The 21,039-nt window shown below is 43.6% G+C and overlaps 2 protein-coding genes across 4 annotated transcripts; one reads left to right on the forward strand and one right to left on the reverse strand.

Annotated features, from left to right (window-relative positions):
- Positions 1 to 16: 16 nt before the first annotated feature.
- Positions 17 to 2,179, forward strand: opa3 (outer mitochondrial membrane lipid metabolism regulator OPA3). Its single transcript, XM_062552342.1, has 2 exons — positions 17 to 185; positions 1,125 to 2,179. The coding sequence occupies exons 1-2, from the start codon at positions 44 to 46 to the stop codon at positions 1,454 to 1,456; spliced, it is 474 nt and encodes a 157-aa protein (XP_062408326.1). The 5' UTR covers positions 17 to 43; the 3' UTR covers positions 1,457 to 2,179.
- A 2,639-nt stretch (positions 2,180 to 4,818) lies between these two features.
- On the reverse strand, positions 4,819 to 19,606 carry rasgrp4 (RAS guanyl releasing protein 4). 3 transcript variants are annotated; one of them, XM_062552652.1, is made up of 17 exons: positions 19,060 to 19,604; positions 14,544 to 14,704; positions 13,566 to 13,671; positions 13,325 to 13,387; positions 12,952 to 13,083; positions 12,664 to 12,805; positions 12,302 to 12,475; positions 11,798 to 11,914; positions 10,722 to 10,997; positions 9,984 to 10,064; positions 9,435 to 9,539; positions 9,213 to 9,322; positions 8,240 to 8,390; positions 6,334 to 6,370; positions 6,063 to 6,197; positions 5,719 to 5,915; positions 4,819 to 5,552 (listed from the first exon to the last, which is right to left on the reverse strand). In XM_062552652.1, the coding sequence occupies exons 1-17, from the start codon at positions 19,080 to 19,082 to the stop codon at positions 5,442 to 5,444; spliced, it is 2,121 nt and encodes a 706-aa protein (XP_062408636.1). In that variant the 5' UTR covers positions 19,083 to 19,604; the 3' UTR covers positions 4,819 to 5,441. The 3 variants fall into 3 exon arrangements, 2 of the variants coding, with proteins under 2 accessions (XP_062408636.1, XP_062408637.1); XM_062552653.1 differs by lacking the exon at positions 19,060 to 19,604 and adding an exon at positions 18,460 to 18,709; XR_009941148.1 differs by lacking the exon at positions 4,819 to 5,552 and having other exon boundaries at positions 5,776 to 5,915; positions 8,187 to 8,390; positions 19,060 to 19,606.
- Between the last annotated feature and the right edge of the window lie 1,433 nt (positions 19,607 to 21,039).

Genomic DNA, 21,039 nt, shown 5'->3' on the forward strand with positions numbered 1-21,039 from the left:
TCGCGCATGTCCCGCCTCAGACTGGTACGGTATTTCCGCTAAGATGGTTGTCGGTGCCTTTCCAATCGCGAAATTGCTCTATTTGGGTGTACGGCAGATGAGCAAGCCTGTGGCAAACAGGATAAAAGCAGGGGCACGGAGAAGTGAATTTTTCAAGACGTACATATGTTTACCTCCGGCACAAAGTAAGTAAATATCTGGCAGAGAAAACGAAAGCATGTTGTATGACAGTAGGGCAGGCTAGCTGGTGACAACCTACGACAGGGTCAGGTTGAAGTTAAGCGTTAGTGCAACTGCAAGTGAACCAATCAAAATCTTTTGAAATGGCTGAGAAACCAATCAGGACAGCGACCATGTTAGTGCGTCGGTGTCATTGTTGAATGATAGGTTGTGGGCCCAATGATGTCAAATAGAAAACTCCAATGAGAATGTGTTTCGATGTTTGGAGGCAGGAAGCACTTGTCATTGAAGCCCCTGTGCTTTGCTGTTGAAAGTGCCTTTCTCCACTTTGTTGGTTATTTTGATGGTCGGTCGCAATAGGTAGTCTTTGATTAATGTTTCGATTGTTAACATGTTAACAAGTGAGATTTTCTCCAAATGGAATTCCCATTTTCGGTATTTGAGAGTAATGTTGTGATTATGAATTGGAATGCATCTGCAAATGCTCGCCATATCAGCTTCAGTATAACAATAATTCACCCCTAATTCATCCTCTAACCCACTTACGGGCAAACAAGACATAGGTTTATCATGTAGGCTATTGACATATGCCTCATATACTGTTCTTTGTATCTTTAAATAACCCTGCCTTCCATGTCAGGCTTTATCCTTTTCACCAGCATAGGGTATACTAACATAATGTAAATTTTCCTTTTCTGCATCTTCCTTCTTGAGTATAGTTTGTATTTGCCTATGACACATGGTCGATGACCACTTTTTTTCAAATATCTAGGGGGCTGTATGAAACCTGCTAGTGGGCCGAATCTTTGACCTCACTGGTCTACGCCTACTGTATATGTCTGTGTAGGCCTACCTCTTCATACAGGTCTATATGATTTCAACCTTGTGTTTGTACACACAAAATGTATTTTTTTGTTAAGCTGTGTTTCATCGTTCTCCTGCAGTTTACCACTGGGTAGAAATGCGGACCAAGATGAGGATCATGGGATTTCGGGGCTCTACGATCAAACCTCTTAATGAGGAAGCCGCGGCGGAACTTGGGGCAGAGCTTCTGGGTGAGACCATAGTCTTCCTGATTGGAGGAGGCTGCATGGTCCTGGAGTACAGTCGCCAGGCCGCCAACTCGCGCCGCAAGGAGGAAGAGCTTAATGAGACCATCAGCAGCCTGCAACAACAGATGGGAGAGCTGGCGCTCACTACAGAGACTCTAGATGCCCAGCTCCGACAAGTCAATAGGCTGCTTGTGTCCCTCCCCGGACCACAACCCCAAAAGTAACTTCACAGCTGGTCCTGGTCAGGTGGCGTGGGGCTGATTTAAAGTCTGTATATGGAGAGAGGTGTGTGCCACAGTACAGTGCTGCACTGCCATACCGGCAACCTTGTGCAGGTCATGCTGTGCACATTCACACCCTGACAATGGCCAGTGCCCACCTCTTGGCTGAGGGTGACCAGGCCAGTGCTGGGTGTGGATGGGCTGACCTATGCCTGATAATGCAGCCTAATCTAACAGAATTTGCTGTGAGTTGTTCTATTTATTTGGCTGAGTGTACTTTGAGTGTCCGTTCACAGTTCACAAGGGTGACGTAGTCAACACAGACAATTTCCATCTGGATTTAACTGTAATTTAAAACAAGACTTGTTGACACATATCATACGCATTTCAGTGATCTCTATGGAAAATGGGGCATGTGTGATTGACAAAATCATTGTAAATATGTTCATTGCTGTTGTACAATTATTATAAGCATGGGAAGAATCCTACCTTGGAACCTAATGTTGCACTCATCTGTAACTAACATGGTTTGTAGGCAACGTACACCACAAATTTGTGTTTGAAATGTAAATATTGATAATGGATTAAAATGCAAAATTCCCTCTAACATAAATCTCCAGTGCTGCCTTCACTGTATCAAGTGTTGCTTTTGGCTGAGATGGATGAAAAACATTTTCTCCCATACAGACTCATGTTAGATACTTAAAATAAAAACAAATGTTCTTATTATTTGTTGTTGGGTGCTCAATACATTATTGAAGTGAAATGGTGTGCAGATTATTTGTTCTGTGCTGTACAAGGAGATGGAGCTAATGTCAAGGTTTTTTTTTTTGTCAACCATTTCAAAACATTTTCAAGCTTTTATAGTTTGTTTTTGAATTGTCATATAGTCACTATTCGCAAACACTGACATTATAATTTTGCAAACACAACTGTCAGACAGTTGTGGCATAAAAACAGAAGCACGTGTTTTCTTTAAGCATTTTATTAGCCATTTATTATTTTGCTCTTCATGTAGTTGTGCCCAGTAAATGTCATTCGTTTTTCTCTTAATTTGTATGTTTTGTTGGACCTGCAGCAAGTGTACAGTAAATTGGTGAAGTGTTGCAAAACTGGTGTCATCCACAGGATGGCAGCAGTGCGGCGCTCGTCTCAAAATGCTTGTGCTAGAAAAAGACGATTCACACGCACGCGACTTGTCAACATGATGGAAGAAGCCACAATGACATCGCTGCGCCCTCACTCTGTCTGATTAGTAAAAAAAAAAAATGCGAAGTATGAAAGTAAGATGTATTTGTTAATTTAAGCAATGCATACGTGTTATTGGTGTCTTTTAACTAGGTGGACATGGGTTAAATCTAAAGATATGGTTAAGGTTAAGGCTAGCATGCAGCTGTGTCTACAGTCTGTCTCATCTATTTATTGTGCACAGAACGTGATCCTAGAACGGTAAGTAGCCTAAGTCATCTTGATAGATTATTCATTTTATTTGGGACAAAATGGAAAGGGATGTAATACTTCTGTTACTGTCTAACTTGCACGTGGACTACGTGGATGAAATGGTGTTTTTAAAAAGTCCTTGTAAGCAACCGCAAGTCCAGACACCTGTCCCTGCGTGACTTTTCAACTAGTGGTTCATGACCCCCTGGTGGTCCGTGAGGGCATTGCTGGTGGTGTCTAACCATGCATCCAATAACTTTGGAAAAATGATGTATAGCCTACGCTATATGTTATATAATCTTACAAATTTATGTTTCATACCCAGGTTGCTTTGCAGTCAGTACTGTGGTCACTGGGTCAGCATGAAGGACTGATGACCAACAGCAACAGAACATGCATGTGAACCCAGTCTGGAAGCAGGTACAACAGATAAGAGGAGCATTTCAACACAAAGCAGTGTGATGGGAAAGATAATATTAGGAAATCCAATATCTTGGGATTGTTTGAGTGAAGAGACAGCGAGCTATGCGTACATAATGTTTTAACCAAGGACCAAACGAGACACGCCAGAGAGATAGCTTTAGAGAAATTCCACGCAGGGTATTGTTTTTATGTTTCTGTTTTCAAATTTTTGGATCCTGGGCTGCCTACAGAAACCGGGATTTTTCATTGTGTACTCACAGAATCACAACTCGTGGTTGTGTGGAGATGATTGCTGAATTTCACAAAAAATGCATGGGCTTGCTAGGCTGGGTGAACCCTGCCTGATCTTCCAGGGAATTTGAATTTCGTCCGGCAGCTCACCAGCAGATCTATCTCCTCTGTTTACTGCCAGAACCTTTGGCTCCAGTCAGAAACAGCCATACTCTAGTCCTGGCACGCTATTGGCCGGTGACGTGACGAAAACTAAACTTAAGCTTGAGCTTAGTATAGTGAAAACCAGACTATGCTCTTGCACCTCTAACCCTTGGATTTGTGACTGTTGATTGTGATGGGCAATCACAATCAACTGTCACAAGCCTTCCTCCAAGGTGGCCACAACAGGAAAAAGCTTAAATATCTCAAAAACACCCTTCATAAGATACATTTTTATGACCTTTTGAAACAATTACGTTTGCAATTCTTTGATTTGTCTGTAGACAACCTCCTCACATTACCACAGAAGCGTCATTCCATTTTGAACAGTGTCAGTGGTGTAAAATAGTTTGATTTTGATGGGAGGGTATGCCCAGTTCGCTTTCATTGTAAGACAATTTGGTGTTAATGAAAACAACATTCTTACCCAAAACTCCACCAATTAACGTAAATGCTCTCAAACATCAGTTTAAACTTGTTAGCTTTAATATGTGTTCCCTAGGCCAGCTGTAGCGCAACTGGCTGGGGCACCTGCACTGTATGGCTGTGTGACCTGGGATCGATTCCCGCCCCGTGGTCCTTTCCAGATCCCACCCCGACTCTCTCTCCCACTCACTTCCTATAGTTCACTACTACTCTCTCATCACTTTAGTTTACTCCCTTAACTAAAGTGTTTTAACGGCTTGGCTGCTCTGACAACAAGCCAACTTGTCACGGATGTGTGAAGGTATCCTCCAGCACTATGACATAAGAGGCCCAAGTGGAAACCAGAATCACCAATAATTACTCATTGTTTGTCTGAACCATTTTGTAGTGTTTCCCCCACTCCCCACTGTGTCAGCTCCACTAATGACGTCTGTTTTTACGCATCTTGCCTCTTTTGTTTCATAATTGTAATGAAGATATATTTTGCTGAAAGAATATGTGAAGTCTTATTTGACTCAACTCTCCATATGTATAATTAAGCAAGTGTAATTTATGTGACTGACCATAGTACAGTACCTCCACTGTAGACATGACCTCTGTTATTGTCTGTGGAAAGTGATTGTTGGTGCATTTACATCAAGGTGTCAAAGTATAAGCTTTTTATTTTTTAGAGATCTTCCTTGATGTTATGAATCACAGTGTAAAAGATGTTCATCATCCAGAGTGTCCCATATAAAGCATCGCTTTATCAAACTGAATTCTGTGTCAGCACTCTAGTGTGCTTCTTGTTGTATATTTGTGTTAGATAAGTTCATGATTTTGATTTGTTTTTAAAATGGAGAGTACCGTTTCAAAACTCCAAGCATGACACACAAGCCTTCTTTTAGTAAGACATGCTTCAGCAGTTCATACTGTATGAGCCCATGCAGCTCAAGGGGCTGGTTTGGTATGAAGGCAGAAGAGTAGAGACCATGGCCAAGTCTTTGACTTCAATTTCAAAGTGGATATTTAATTCGCTTCAGTTTGGATATCGTCCAAACTGTCATAGTCACTTGTGATTTTCAGGCACCAAAGTTAATAATACCCTTAAAAGGGAGTTAAACACAGTTGCAACAAAAAGTGGACTTAGACTTAAGTGTTGAAAATGTTTTCAGTGTACAGAAGAGGCCTCCGTGAATTTGGCCCAGGCTTAGAGGTGGCTGAGATTGTTACTCATGGGAACTGAGATGTGTGATGATGCTTTCATTAAGACGCTAATCAAGACAAGTCAGTCAGGTTCCCTGCTTTTGTCCCTCTGAAACCTCAGCTCTGCCATCCTCTCCCGTAGTGCGGTCTCTGGCAGTGATGACCCCAGGGATCGGCCTTGCCACGTAGAGCTCTAAGACAACAGGTCATGCAAAAAGGCTTTAACACACTAACACACTTAAGAGCTTTCAGATCTTCATCAAAAACTGTTCAATGTTACAACTGTCATTTCACTTTCAACTGAATAGCATATCTGAGTAGCAGTTTGATCACTAATGAACAGAAGATGAGATGCCCACCTTTCCTATCATGGACGGTGGGGAGTGTGTGCCCAAGTGGTTTTTTCTCCGCTCTTCTTCAGGGGTCCAGATCCCGGGGTCTGTCTGAGTGGACTGGTGAGAGAGGGCGTAGTCGATCGGGCTGTCTAGAGCATGGAGGCCCTTGCTGCCCTCAGAGCCATTTCCTTGTGGGAAAACAAATGCCTCGTCTTCTGAACCTAATTAAGTGGAAAAAGTGGCCAGTAATAAATCACTACAATGTCCTTTACTGATAATGCAATGGGATTTTAGTAATGTAGGTTACAAGAAAAGGGTGTCGCATGTTACAGTACTCAGCGTTGTAACTGGATGGTATATAGACTCACTCCAACTGTTGCCCTTGGTTCTAAGGTTGGGCCCAGGTGTGGATGGACAGGAGCCTCCTGATGTCATCTGGAACTTCTTATGGCAGTCCGTGCTCACCTGGTCCTTGCACTGCTTGTGACAGTTCACTCCACAGTCTGACATCGGTGGGTAAAGGGGTACATGATAGAAGAGCATAGCCTATTGATACTCCCAGCCTTTTCAAAAAAATACATGCCAAAAATCTCTTGATAAATATGTAACTTAAAAAAAGAAGTAATTGTGATATTTTACCTTTGCAGTGATATCCTTGCTTAATGACTCCCCAAAGCTGAAAGAATGAAAGAAGAACGTGTTTAAGGCATGTGTAAGTATGCAGTCTTTCATGCTTGCACGTTTGTCAAGCCTCTTTGCAGTAATCAGTCACTTAGTTTGTATTCTGGTCAGGCAGAGCAACAAGAGCACAAGACATACGTAGTCATCACAAAGTGAGACAGTGGTTCTCATTGACAAACCATGAATAGTTGAGATTGAGAATTCACAAGGTTGTCAACATAGCCGCTGGTTTAATAGGAAGACCCAAATCCCAGTTCCAAAGGCCTGGCTTGTGTACAGATGCAGGTTTATTGAGCCCACACACACAGCAGATTGCTAGAGGACCGACAGCTTCTCTGCTCCACATTCCATCCCATGTGTTTTACGCTGCTCTAGTGTCCTGTGTGTACATGCATGCAAATAGCCATTCTGTTGTGATGCTGCTGTGCTGTTGGGGAGTGCGTGCGTGCACTGTCACATTAGGGACCTGTATGCAAATACTCATGGAGATGTGGACTGATTTAGTTCACCAGAATACTGAGGCAAGTAGGAACACCTTTTACTTCCACTAGGGGGAGCACCTACTGTATGATGCCACTTTGTTACTGTTCCTCACATGTAGTAGTGCAAATACTGGGCTGCATTCCACTGCATTCTGTACTGGAAATGCCACCCTTTGGAACACTGTCATGCAAGGGCGGCATAGAGGGCACTCCATTATGGCACCCCTTTCCAATAAGGAATGCCAAGTATAGACCATTTTAAGTCTGACAGTCCTTTCCAGTACTTTATGTACTGAAGTTGATACTCAAATATCGTTATTTGATAACACTATCTGTAGTCTACACGTATGTTGATGTTAAAGGGCTACATTGCCGACAAATGTATGTTTTTTTGCCTTGTAGTGGTGCTGGACTTAATACAGAACTGCGTAGCAGAAAAAGCTCTAAAGTTAGGGGAAGAACGCTTCTTGTTTACATGAGAAACAAACGGATTTTAGAGCATATGTACTGTAGCTGTCTTTACGGTGTGTAAGTGAACTAGTTGCACGTTTTTATGATTTAAATGCATGGGAGAATGTGCCTTTTAGCATTGTACAATAAATGAAACAGCACCCCACCCCCCTGTGTTATGTGGTGAACGTATGGTGAAACGCAGCATTACACTCCTGTCATCTCCAGGAAAACCAGACTGCCCTACCACGGAAAAAAACAAGAATGATCGACCAATCAGTTGAGGCTATAGTCAAACTGTCATTAGACAGCACTGTATGTGGAGCAGGCCGTTTGCCTTAGGTGCCCCAGCCCCACACAAGTCAGATCTGTGCATGTTATCAATGTTTATCTTGTTTTGTGTTGCGTTCACGGTCAGCAGTGCAGTTATGGTAGGTGGAGATTTGGAGTTTTTGGTAACCACTTCCACTTTAGCCACTTAAACAGCAACTTCAACTTAAGTCTGACTGCAGACCCACGTCAAAACAAGCTGTGCAGGCTTCTGCAGGGAAGAGCTTTATCGGGCTTTCAATGAAGAAAATAATGCACGCATGTTGTGTGTTTTTTGTCTTGATCATGTTAGTGAATGAAGAGCCCGTTATTCTTTTACTCACTGCTATCAGTATACCTGTGTAGGCTACATGTGGCTTCCTCAGAAATGTTCCCCACAACACTGAACTTGAAGCACTAATTCCTCAAAACAAGGCTTAGTGAGTTCTGAATATCCTCAGAGCTTTAGCTATGCTGCTATGAGCCAGAGAGATTGAAATTCAACATGCTGGTAAGATCTTGTATACACTAAATGTACGTTACATTCCCAAATGAGTAAATGAGACCCACTGAGTATAGAACTTCAACAGCAGCAGACCCCACTGACACACACGAATACCCACAAAGCCTCCACAGGCGTCACAGAAGGTTGGTCTCTTGTAGGTCGTCTCATGGAAGGTGTGCAGGTTGTGGAGGCTGTAACCCAGCTTCGCGCACACAGACATTCCTCTCATGAAATAGGAGATGATCTCTTGTCGACTAATTTCTCCTTTCCTGTGAGAGGATACAGAATTTTTGTCTCAGTACTGTATATATATATATATATATTCTCATTTCCTCTTGTCTGTCACATTGTAAACATAGTCTTCACCAATAGATCCCTTTTGCGTCAATGGCTGTGTCATATCGGGGGGTCACAGACAGAGCATTGTTGGTTCCCACAGACAGATGTTTTTTCAGTCGCTTACTACAAAATGCATTTATTTGTTTCAAAACTGGTTTCCCTTAGCCTGGATGCCATCCCGAATGGACCCCGTCTGTAAAATTTGAGGTTGGGATATTGGATCTAGAGTCGCTCCATTGAGATGTCTATATTCACGGTCAGGTTGTGTTTGGGCCAATCAGATCATTTGGTCTGGCTTTATACGAGGATGGGCAGATAAGCAGTGGTGTGTTGTCATCCACGTCACCTGAGCGTGCTTGACTTGGTTTTGTTTACAACAAAAAGGCTGTCGCTAGAGAAGCGAGATATTTAGATTCCACTATCGCGTCTGTTGTAAAATATACTGACTACAGATAACTTTAAAAGAAGAAAAAAAAATGGCAACAAAGGTATGTGTTGAAAAGATGTTCTCCTTACGGTATTCACAAATTCTGTTGCTCTGATTGGTTTGGTCTCTCCCATTGTAAGGGCATTTTTCCCTTGTACACACGGCCCATAATCAATTGCAAGTGGGGTGTTACAGGATTAGAATATGAGTTTGGCTATAGGCCTACCAGGCTAGGTTTTCCCCTCGAAAACGCCATTTAATGTAACATGTAGATTTCATGAGCATGTCATATAAAATGTATATATATATTGTCTTACATATTCACCTGTCAGAATCATGCATGCAGAAGGTGAATGGGAAGTTTCCAGCAATTTTGTCGAAGTCCTCCCGGGAAATATAGCCATCCAGGTCCAAGTCGTAATTCTTCATGACGGACTGCAGGGGACGACAGGGTATTTTGTCTGGTCTACTGTCTGGTATAGGAAGTGAAAGCAGGCTGACAGGAACTCCTGTGCAGCAGTGTCTAATAGCTGAGTGCATCACTTACGTCCACCATCTGTTTGACGTGTTTGGAGATTGTGTCTGGGTCCAGCCTGGGGGGAGCCCCTGACCCCCACTCTGCCACTGCAGGGGGCTTCACTGGAGTCGCGGGCTACCGAGAGAAAAGGGAGAACGCCGGCAGCGTGACAAAGAGAAAGTGGTGAAGATGACGATTGATGTCTTTATGCTGGTCTCAAGTGATCAATTCAAAACATTAGTGCCCAATGTACAGCCTAATGGAGAATGGCATCATCGTACATGAAAATGACATACAGAGCATGAAAACAGACTGGGAAGGGATTCACCGGTTACAGCATGCACACGTCTGTAACGCCTACACTTTTGGAGATTTGTAAGATAGCATACACAAATGTTGCTGTTGCTCTTGTTGAAGTTCACTTTGAAGACTGTTTAAAGGGACTGTGTGGTAGGTTAGTCTAGAACTGAGTAGTTTACAAGGACAGGACGCCATCTTGATGAAAGATGAAAGGGAACCGTAGGCAGTTATGTGTCAGCAGAATAAAACGGTGTGTTTGTATTTGTGCCGTACACTGACCTGAATCTTGGGGTTTTTGGGCTCCTTAGCATAGGAAAGTTCGTATATCTCATCCTCAGTGTAGTACAGGTCAAGGGACAGCTGTGAAATGAAGGGGACATTCCAACACAGACTTTTTGTTACACGTCACTTTACAATCACTCCTCGATTTCACAATTTTGTGTCATTATTTTTCTTTCTAGGAGTTCACACCAACAACAATAACTGTAGCAATAAGGGCAAAAGAGTATTGTTCTAGCTAATATTAGATATGATGTTCACACAAAATCTACAATGATAACGACACAAAGAACAGTATTGTTGAGGATCACTTACAGAGCGATTTTGAGAATGATAAAATGCTGACTGCCCATGAGAATCCATCAAATTATAGCCATCACATTCATCAACATGAGGAGAGACTTTCCTTATCATTAGTCAGAGTGTCTTTATAGTCATACCGTAATTTCCTGACTATTAGTCCTGCGGCTTATACACAATGTGGCTTATATGCAGGAAATTTCTGTAGTTATCTTTATAGTTATCATTGCTGGTGTGAACGGCCCTTTAGACAATCAGTATTTTTCACTGTTTGATGTCTTGATAATTTTGTTTAGTATTTTTCCAATTTCATGTTTTAATGTGTTATTGCATCTTCAATGTCAGTTAATGCAGACATGAAGAGCCATGGATGGTCCCAAACCCTTGTAGTTTTCATATCTAATCGCAGACATTCTTCACCAGATATCCACAACTTACTGTTAGTAAGGGTAGAAGGTCTTTGTTGGGGACGAAAGGGATCTTGCACTCGTGGATGGCCAGTAGCTCACTGATATTGCTGTACAGATGCTGTAGCTTGCCCAGGTTGATCTTATCGTCCTCTAGGTAGTCTGGTAATGCCTCGTTCAGTGAAATCAAATCCTTCAGGTGCACTCCCAAGATGGGCACCTTGAACCCTGTGCACTCACTGTATACACGGCGATAGTTGCTATAGTTACTACTGGAGGACAGGAGCTCGGTCATTTCACTCAGAGCCTGCAATTGGAAGGGGGGGGGGAGGGGGGCATTACAAAGAGAGTATGAGCATTGGTATGGGATACTTTCCATAAGATCATCTCTCAAATCAAACTAGCTATTAGGCTAACTGAGATAAAAACCATGGCAGGTATGGTCAAGAGTATGTGATGATGTGAAGGCCAATGGAACTTCATCAGGATGCATAGTATCCTGGATCCATGAAATAACTGACCTCCAGAAACAAAAAATCTGCCTGCCTCTATGGGAATTTAACATAGGGGTGTGTATACTTATGCCCCCTGTATTTTAAGGAAGTTTATTTGTTTACAATACATTATTCATTCACAAAGAATATTGGTGTCCTTAAAGGTTGGATTTTTCCTCATTTTTTAATTTAGGCATTACAATCAATTTCCAAAAGATTTTTTTCTCATCCTCTTTTTTAATCAACTTCACCAGGGGTTCATAAACTTATCGGCACCACTGTACTTAAGACTAAATGTTTTTGATGGATTACCATTATCCTCTCTCTGCCCTGTCTGTACCCTTGGCCATCTCAGTGCTGCTGCAGACAGTAAATAGGATTCAGGATACTTTGTGTGGGCAGACTGAAGAGAATCAGTGCAAGCCTTTGGAAAAAGTATTGTGTTGCTGCTTTTTATGCTCATCTTCTCTGATTAATTCAGCCCCGTGTTGTGTAATAGGCCTGAGGAGGTCACCTTGTTCAAACAGTTCTGTGCATTACATAAATGGGAGGTTGTGAGCTAGTTTGTTGTTTTCCCTTTGCAGTGTTCTGTAGCGTCAGCCATATTGCTTACCTTGGTTACATCTGAGGAGAGCAGGCTGGCAGTGTCTTTAAGGCGCGAGATGGAGCTGTGACAGAGGCCCCCTATTACAGCCATTAGAGTGTTGAAATTCTGAAGAGACCGCAGCTTCTGCTCAAAAAGGGGCAAGAGAAAGACAGAAAGAGATATAGAATGAGGTTAAATGCAGCTTATACAATGCTAATACAAAATATCCTCAACATAAAGTTGATTGAAAAAGTTTTTCCATTTTCTTTCATCATGTTTTTGCAGAAGAATATTGCACATATATGTGAAATTGAAGTCTGTGCATTAATGTTCATACAGTAAGTGACAAAATGTGCAGCTGTTTTCGGCTTTGCGTGGTGGTGTTTCTGTATGTCTGTATGTATGTATGCATGTGTGTGTGAGTGTGTTTGTGTTTGTGTATGTGTGAGTGTGTGTGTTTGTGTAAGTGAGTGTGTGTGTGTGTGTGTGTGTGTGTGTGTGTGTGTGTGTGTGTGTGCGCGCTGAAGTCACCTGAGCCACGTGTATGAACTTTGTGAAGACCTCGGACCTCTGCTGTGCGGTGTGTCTGTTGAGGATCATGAGCTGCACCCACTGGGAGACGCCATTACACAGCATGACTGAGCGCTCCAGCGCAGGGTTGTCCCGCACAGAGCCATGCACCACATAGCTGCGATAGTCCAGAAACTGGGGCGTAAACAACACACACACACACACACACACACACACACACACACACACACACACACACACACACACACACACACGTCCACCACACAGAACATAAAGCTACGGTCAGACCAGATATCTCCCATAACTCTAATCCAATTTTGTCAAACGCAAATCTGACATTTGAGCAAAAGAGGGAGGCTTACTGAGACATTACAGAAGTTCTTGAACTCCAGCTCAGTGAGGAGTTTGGCCATGTCGTCTGGCTCCATGTGGTCAAAAAGCAGGGAGACCTTTCTCTTTTTCACAGAGGGAGATGGCACCTGGGGTGTGTTCACTGGAGAGGTACTGCGGAAAATGTAGAAGTTGAGAATACAATCACACTGTTGAAGGAAAGGTGTGCTATGTACGAGGTTCACAACACGACATGGTCTTATTCACAGATTAGGATGTGCAATAGAGTTCACAGTGGTCCTCGTCTCTCTGTCACTCACAGGTAAGACGTGTCAATGACTGGGCAGGGGGGGGCCTTCCCTGCTGCCCTGTGGGGCTCCCAGAGATCACCCATCTGCTCCCTCAACAGCGGGTCGGCTTCAAACACCACCGGGAACTTACTGATCCACTGCCTGAGGAGAGGACACCAGGGGAGAGGTCAGGTCAGGACAGGACAGGACAGGACAGGACAGAGCTGACCAACAAATAGAGGTGAGGAGACTGAGGATAATGCTCATCATTTGAAACTCCAATGTTGTGAAATTGTGCCTACAGTGTAGCCACAACACACACACACACACACACACACACACACACACACTATTTCAGCATTACACCAGACGCGTCCAAATCAACGCTCTTGCACACTCCTACCTGATGAAATGGTAGACCTGTGCCCGCCTCAGTCCTTTCTTGTCCACAGGGCAGTCTTTATAGGTGAACAACCGTCAAGGAACATTCAAGTGTAATGGAAACACAGGCTAGTTCATTCCTCTGCAATCATTGTATGTGCTGGTCAAAACAAGGCAGCTTTGTTTCTGTTGAGGCAGGATTAGGCAGCATGTGATGGAGAGTATGTACCAATAACAGTTTACAGTGGGCCACGGAAGGATATAGAGAGAGGAGTTTATTGGCGAAGATCGTCGAAGGTACCACCCAGCTGTGCATCATCAGCGTCATATGTACAAAATTGGTCCCTCGGCTCAGTTTCCCATCTGCATCTACACACACACACACACACACACACACACAACAATATTCAAAGCAGCATACGATACAGGGAGGTTATGCATTTTTTCCTCAGTGTATATTCTCTGGAAAAGGCACACAGAATTTTTGCATATATTTTTTAGACATACTTCAGAGACCACATGCAAAAAACTGGACACGAGAGAGCTGCCTGATGTTGCACTTTATCGCTCTGTAGGTGGACTCAGTGCTTATGTTTTGGGATGTGTGTGTGAGAGAGAGAGAGAGAGAGAGAGAGAGAGAGAGAGAGAGAGAGAGAGAGAGAGAGAGAGAGAGAGAGAGAGAGAGAGAGAGAGAGAGAGGAGTAAGTTGCGTTGTGTTGTGTTTCTCCATTGGGTCCAATGGTTTAGCCAGCAGTGGGAATGCTTTTGTCTCGGCATGCTAATGAGAGAGGCCTGATTGTGTATCCATACTGCTCCTGTTTCTCATTATCCAGGCTCCTCTCTGTGCTCCTCTCCCACTCTGCTATCTCACTCATTCTCTCGCTCATGTTTGTCACATCAATCACTTACATAACGTGCCTTCTAAAGTGAGAATGTGGGCAAACAGGGGGGACAATGCATCAGGGGGCCTACAAGAGGGTCACCAGTTCACTCTCTTTTTCTCTGGCTCTTTGTCTGCCTCTCTCTCTCTCTCTCTCTCTTTCTATCTCTGTCTGTCTCTCTCTTGCATACACACACACACACACACACACTCAAAACCACTGTGTTTCTGTCTTACACAAAAATGCGCACACACATACACACTCACTCAAAATCACTGTGTTTCTGTCCTACACAAACATGCACGCACACACACACACAACACACACGCCACACACACAGGCATAGTCCAAGTGTCTCACCGAAGCAGTGGAGGCAGCGCTGGATGAGCTCGTCCAGGCTGGCGGCGCGGATCAGGGAGTTGGGGATGGGGGACTGCAGGGCCTGCCGTATCTCCTGGGGGCTGGGGCAGGTCATCCTCCTCTGCACCGGACGCCTGCACTTCAGCCCCGTCACACTCTTCCTGCAGGGGGGGGGGGGGGGGGGTACTGGTCAGTTCAGTTGTCCATGTCATTTGGTAATATCCACATCCTATTGCCACAGTATTAGATCCCATCACAGCTGACACAGAGGGTTGCGTCATCTCAGAAGAGAGTTACATGGAAAGATATGTGGATGAGTGGAAAGCCACAGAATCATTCTGCTAGAATTGTGAAACGTGAAACGGTGCACTTGGTGTATGATTGTGTGTACAAGCACGTGGCCTAATCTTTCTGTTTAGCATGGATCATTTCAGATGTGCCTGACCAAGTATTACATGGGGGTGTTGTCTGGAAACAAATCCTTTCATATGTGTCATCAGTGATGGTTACCATTTGTACAAAGTTTGTGTTGGACAGATTTGTCTGCACCTGTCTCTCTTTCTCTGTAAATGCACCAGCATGTCTGTATTTGTTGATGTGGCGCGTGTTTTATTTTCCTCTTTTACGTGCCACTGCAATGTTTCCTTTGCGCACTTGCACTCTCTCACCTGTATGTGGCTGGGGGCACCGGCGAGGGAGCGGTACTGTTTACTATGGGTGCTGTGTCAATGTCACCAGGAGACGTTTAGCCCAAAACAGCCTCACCACCACAGGCTTTTGACAGACACAATGTGCACTGCCATTTGAAGCACTCTTTGTAACGCACTCAAAACACTCTCTCTCACGTTCTCTCTATTTGCCTGTTCTTTCTCCTCCTGCTTGCATTTATGACTCTAATAGTCTGAGATGTTTTCGTCTATGTGGTGACATGAGATAGCAAGATAGCAACTGGCTACAAGTATGGAGCCATGAAGAGTAGTTATCATGAGTGTAAATACAGCATTGTGGTCTGACTTCATGGCTGAAGTGGAGACATCACAGTAACAGGAAGTGTACATGTTCAGAGAAGTGGTGACGAGTTCTTAGAATGACCATCCAGCCGTTCCTCTCTCCCTCCTCACTGTCACCATACTCGAAGTGCTCATTTTCAATTCTCCCTTGCTATGGCTTGGCCCAGCACACTCTCACATCCCAAATCACCAATACACTCCTCTCTCTCTCTCTCTCTCTCTCTCTCTCTTTCTCTCTCTCTCTCTCTCTCTCTTTCTCTCTCTCTCTCTCTCTCACACACACACACACACACACACACACACACACATAGACATTGACAGTCAGAGGCTCTTCCTCTTCCTTGATGCAGCCCATTTGACGTCATGTTAGTAGAAGTCTATGTGCTGATGGTCAGGTTTACTGATGAGAGTACAGTTACACTTTTTTCACAGTAGAATTTTGATAGATTGAAAAGTGCCAGAAACAAAACGATAGAAAAATAGTATGAAATCAATAAGCAACTGGTTTTGTTTCCCTACAGGTGCACAGCATGGTAAATTGTCAATAATTTCATTCCCCTTCACTGCTCGCAGAGTAGAGCCATCTATACACATCTATATTATATAACACAACCTGTGTTTAGTTTCTTTTTAAACTGCCTCGTAGCATGTCTTGTGGTTTGGGTTACATGATGACAGTGAGGAGGGGCTTTGAGTGGAGATTGACCAACATGGAAGTTGGAAAAAAGGGTTTATCTGCACATGTAACCATCATGGGAAAATGTTGGGGTGATAAGTCTGAATAAGTAGGCTATTTAATGTCTGCCCTCTCATGGCACTGAGAGTTGACGCTTCAGTTAAGTTAACATACATTTGCGATCAGAATCTAGCCAAAACTGATATCCAAATGAATGCCTCCAGACCACTAGTTATGCTGAAGTCACGATGGGATGTATGTTTGTATGTATGTATGTATTGTACCTTCTTTCTAACATAGACACAACTTTGACATACCGGTAAGTACGGCCCCATGCATGCAAATGTCCTGCATCCTCTGAATTTGCATGCATCAAGTCATGTCAATAACAGCATCTAAACCCCCATCTCACTATGCTCTCTCTCTCTCTCTCTTCCTCGCTACCTCTCTCTCTCACACACACAGATACACTCTCTCTCTCTCTCTCTCTCTCTCTCTCTCTCTCTCCAACACACACACGTGAACACACAGACAGAGCATTCAGTTGCAAACCTATGCAAATGAAATGTTTCTTCGCTTTGATCAACATGACATGGCTACTTCTATTTTCTACTTCTATTTTCATCTATAATCAGAGTTCTAGATGGCGCTTCAGTGTGGACCGTGAGCCTGTAAGAACATGTTAGGGACAGTTTCACTTGGGTGAACGTGTTTGCCATTCAAACACCACTCAGCTTGTCATTGGCTTTCCATGCATTTAGTCCCTCTCTCCTCTCCTCTGGCCTCCTTGCTTTTCCCTTCGCCATTACCCAACTCTTGTCTTTCACACAACGACAACTTCTCCTTTCTCTGTGGAAATCCCCCACTGCTTCCCCTGCTTTCCTCACCACACTACCCGGTATTTTACCCACAGTTCCTGGCTAGATCAGCTCTTTTCTCCCCACCTCCTACCTCACGCCGGCACAGACGCACGCAAACATCTTCTGTCGTCATCACTCACACGTTGGGCAGTTAGGGGAGCACACCCATTCCTCTCCATTCTGTTGATTAATTGATGCCTAAATCATTTGAGGAGAGTCGTTTGAGGCAGCAGTGCCTAATTTAGCCCACCAGATAGTCCCCGTGTGTGGCCAAAGACCTCTCCAATGCTTTCATCTCTGGTGTCTAGCCATCTCTTCAATAAAAAAAGTGCACAATTCTGAAGAGTTGCGTGTGTGAGTAGTTCATTACTACTGTACTCAGTCATTCACAGGCTTCAGGATCCTACTGACAAGTCTCAGAATGACTGAAGTCTTTTGAGTGGAGTTACCCAGAGTGAGGAGCTGAGTTTGTGTTTGAGCTCAGGCCTGTATGTTCCAGGGGATGGCTAGCTTCATTATTAATACAATGGACGTGCGCCTAACATATTCCGATCCAAACAATGGACTGATGCAATGCTAATTATGAAACTGTATTTGAGCCGACCTGATTTGATCTGTTTTAGACAAGAGTTCTGATCAAATAAATAATGTATTTGTTCAAATGTACAAACCCCTTTTTCATTAAATTGGGGCCTGTCATGTTTGGAAACCAGTGAGACACAGTATTGCCATTTTATACTGGACCAAAGATACCTGTGAATTGAAGTCCTTGTAGTGTATGTGTATTTAAATTTAAACACACTTTATGCATATCTGGAAAGCCTAAATTGCTCAAGATTCCACATTTTATTCAAACTCTGCTGGTCCACCTTAACTAGCTTGTCACACTAGACTACCTTAACACCCACACAAGTTCTCATTTCCAAGCAATCTGATAAGATCACTGTAATACTTCAACCAGGTTAAAAAAGACAAAATAAATCATTCCATTTCAACTCTGTGTAATTCAAGAGATGTTCTAAAATCTTATAAAGCGTAATATAAATCTTTTTAGGATAGACAGTATCAAAAAGGTGTTTTAATCAAAAGACATTTTCTTCAGTTGATTAGATTCAACTGTATTTGGGCAATAGAAGGAACGTTTACTTTCCCAACTTAGACATCATTGCTGTACACCTGTCACCTGGCCAATACACTTGCCTTTAGCCTAGCCCATACTGCAGTATGCTCCTCTGCCCTCTCTGCTTTTTCTGTGTAGATAAATCATCCTGCTGTTTCAGCTGCATCATGTACATACACACTACGCTCTACATTAAGAACTTGTTTGTACAGTCTGTTCAAACATAAAAAAAAGAAAGCGTCTGTCTTACCTATGCAAATGGAAGATTTAAGGAAGGAATAGAGTCAAGCCACCATACTACAGACACACACACAGGGACGTGTGTGAGTACTGTAAATATAGACTGTTTTACTGCACATAACCACAGTCGGCTGCTGGATATGTAGGTCAGGTGTATTATCCTCTTCAAATTAATTCTGCTATTCTAATGCTCTACAGATGTCAGAGACATATGTACAATGCATAGTGCAGCGTAAGGTCGTTGATGTCAACCATGCTTACTGAATGATGCTACCAGTTGCTCTCTCAATATGAATAGGCAGAAGACTTTTGTTATGGTTAAATACCTCTATTTAGCTCTGGTGACCTTTGAAGAATAGAAACCAAAACACACCGAAAATTCTGAAGAAACTGAACAGGAACTGCAGCCCTCACAAAATAACCACAAGACATCTAGCTGCAACCAACTGCACAGCACCAGAGCTTTGCTCTGCAAAAGCTTAGCCTACTTGCTACCTCCATTTGATAAAATAACAATGCAGACACACACTTCGTATGAGCCCCTAGAATGTAGACATCAATATAGAATGCAGCGGTCATAGCGTTGAAGCAGCCCTCTTGTCTCTGTTACCTCTTGGCCTCCTTGCGGATCATGGTGCGTCTCCCCTCTTCTCAGCACTGTGTGAGAGTAGTGATCCTCCAGAGCATCTGTTGAGCTCCTGCTCCTCTAGGGCTCCATGGGGGAATCCCTGTCTCTCAGACGCCGGGTCTGTCTCCCTCTCTGACACACTCTCTTTCTGTGGCCCCAGCGCAGACGACACACCGCAAAACCTTTGCTTGGAGCGGCAAGCCGTGCAAAATCGAGCCACTTCAAAAACTCCCGAGCTCTAAACCAACCAGCTGTCAGTCGATCAAAGCAGTCTCCACCTCAGCTTCTCGACTGTGCTTGTCAAATGTGCAAAAATGTCCAGGGGAAAAAAAACGTCTAGACGAAGAGTTTTTGTAAATGTATGGAATATCTTTGTACAAGGAGGAAATGTTGAAAGATAAGCCATGAAAAAAGAAAGTTATGAAAATAATCAAGAAGTTTGTGAAAATAAGTCAATTGCGTGTTGAAGAGAGTAGCTGCTCCTGACAGATAAGGGGAACTGTCATCAGACTGTGCAAAAACCTGCTTGAAATGGAGAGGGAGGGTGCAAATGAGTCTGTGCATGTGTGTGCGTGAGGGAGAGTTCTGCTGAAAGAGAGAGAGAGAGAGAGAGAGTTCTGGTGAAAGAGAGAGAGAGAAAGAGGACTGTCATGACATGTTAGAGAAAGACCAAAATGGTGACACACTTTTGCCTATTCAAATAGAAACTACGGTGTGCTTACAAGCCTTGTCTTAGCCAATGGGCCAAAGGTGAAGCATATCATTCTTTTTTTCCGGCGTTTTCACCTTGGCCATGTCCATTGTAAGTCACCTCTCCCGTTTCTCACATCCATCTCAAAGGGCCTCACTTCCCTTTCATTCCACCTTTCCCTCTCTTTCTCTCTCCCCCTTTTCTCTTCTCCTTTCACAAGTGCGCTCCCTCCGCGGGGATGGCCGTTGGTGTACAGTGGGAGCAGTGTGTGCGCGGCTGAATCCCTGAGCGTGCAGCTGGAGGCGCCCACTGAAAGGCTGCCTTGTTCCCCGTGGGCTAGCGGAGGATGGTCGGCTGATAGGGTAGACTAATGCCTCTGTGATGTGGGTGGGGGGGCATTATGGTGGGAACCTGTGGGCGTTTGTGAGGGTGAAGTTGTGTTCACACACAGGTGGGACTCCTCAGTCAGGAGGGCTCGGGCGGGAGGGGTGTCTGTCAGTTGCGCGCAGGGAGTGAATGTGTCAACTGTTGCCTTTCAGGATGAGTATACGAGCAGTGAGTGAACACAGTGTTGGATTTAGCCACCATGTCAAACTGAATAGTAGACAAATTGAGAAACTAAACCTCAACCAAACAGGTAATCGTGTCTGAAATGTTATAGCCTGAAAATGTGAATCCCTCTTGTGATGTTCTATTTAATTGCCAAAATGACCAGTTGCCTAAAATATGATTTTACATTCATCAAACAATATTAACTTGATCTTGCATTCATCTTGAAAAACCCTTACAGTTGTCTTACTTTAGACATCTGACAGACGCCATCTAATGAAGTCCCTGATCTAATGGTATCCGATGGAATCCCTGTGAAATCCTAATCATAAGAGTACTTTGGAGCTTTGTAGGAGGGTCTTTCACTCATCAGGTCCGCTTTTATTTTCCACTGCGTACTGTGTAAACTTACGATAACCTTATGCAATAGTCTCTCCATCCAGTTGCTCAACACAGGAAGAGGTAACCTCTCAACAAGGAACTCTTCATTACGTCTGGATTGACACAGCTCTTTAAAGAAACCTTCATGTAACATTCAGACTCTTGCTCCTGACCTAATTGACAAACACTGTTTCTGCTGATTGGATCAACAGCGCACATTTCGGTGGTTATCGCTCTCATGCAATTACAACACAGGAAGGAGCTGATGGTATTTGAAAGTGCTCACGACAGCTAATTGAGAGGTTCTAGCGCATGCTCCCAATGGCTCGCATGATGCTCTG

Source organism: Sardina pilchardus, chromosome 13 (genome assembly GCF_963854185.1).
Source record: "Sardina pilchardus chromosome 13, fSarPil1.1, whole genome shotgun sequence".
Taxonomy (NCBI): domain Eukaryota; kingdom Metazoa; phylum Chordata; class Actinopteri; order Clupeiformes; family Clupeidae; genus Sardina; species Sardina pilchardus.

Bases quoted from the DNA above. Each gene is read 5' to 3' on its own strand.
- rasgrp4 (XM_062552652.1), bottom strand. From the start codon at position 19,082: ATGATCCGCAAGGAGGCCAAGAG. The intron at 14,705-19,059 runs GTAACAGAGACA...CCCCCCCTGCAG, and splicing joins ATCCGCAAGGAGGCCAAGAG to GAAGAGTGTGACGGGGCTGA. The intron at 12,476-12,663 runs GTAAGCCTCCCT...TTTACGCCCCAG, and splicing joins AGAACTTCTGTAATGTCTCA to TTTCTGGACTATCGCAGCTA.
- opa3 (XM_062552342.1), top strand. From the start codon at position 44: ATGGTTGTCGGTGCCTTTCCAATCGCGAAATTGCTCTATTTGGGTGTA. The intron at 186-1,124 runs GTAAGTAAATAT...GTTCTCCTGCAG, and splicing joins ATGTTTACCTCCGGCACAAA to TTTACCACTGGGTAGAAATG.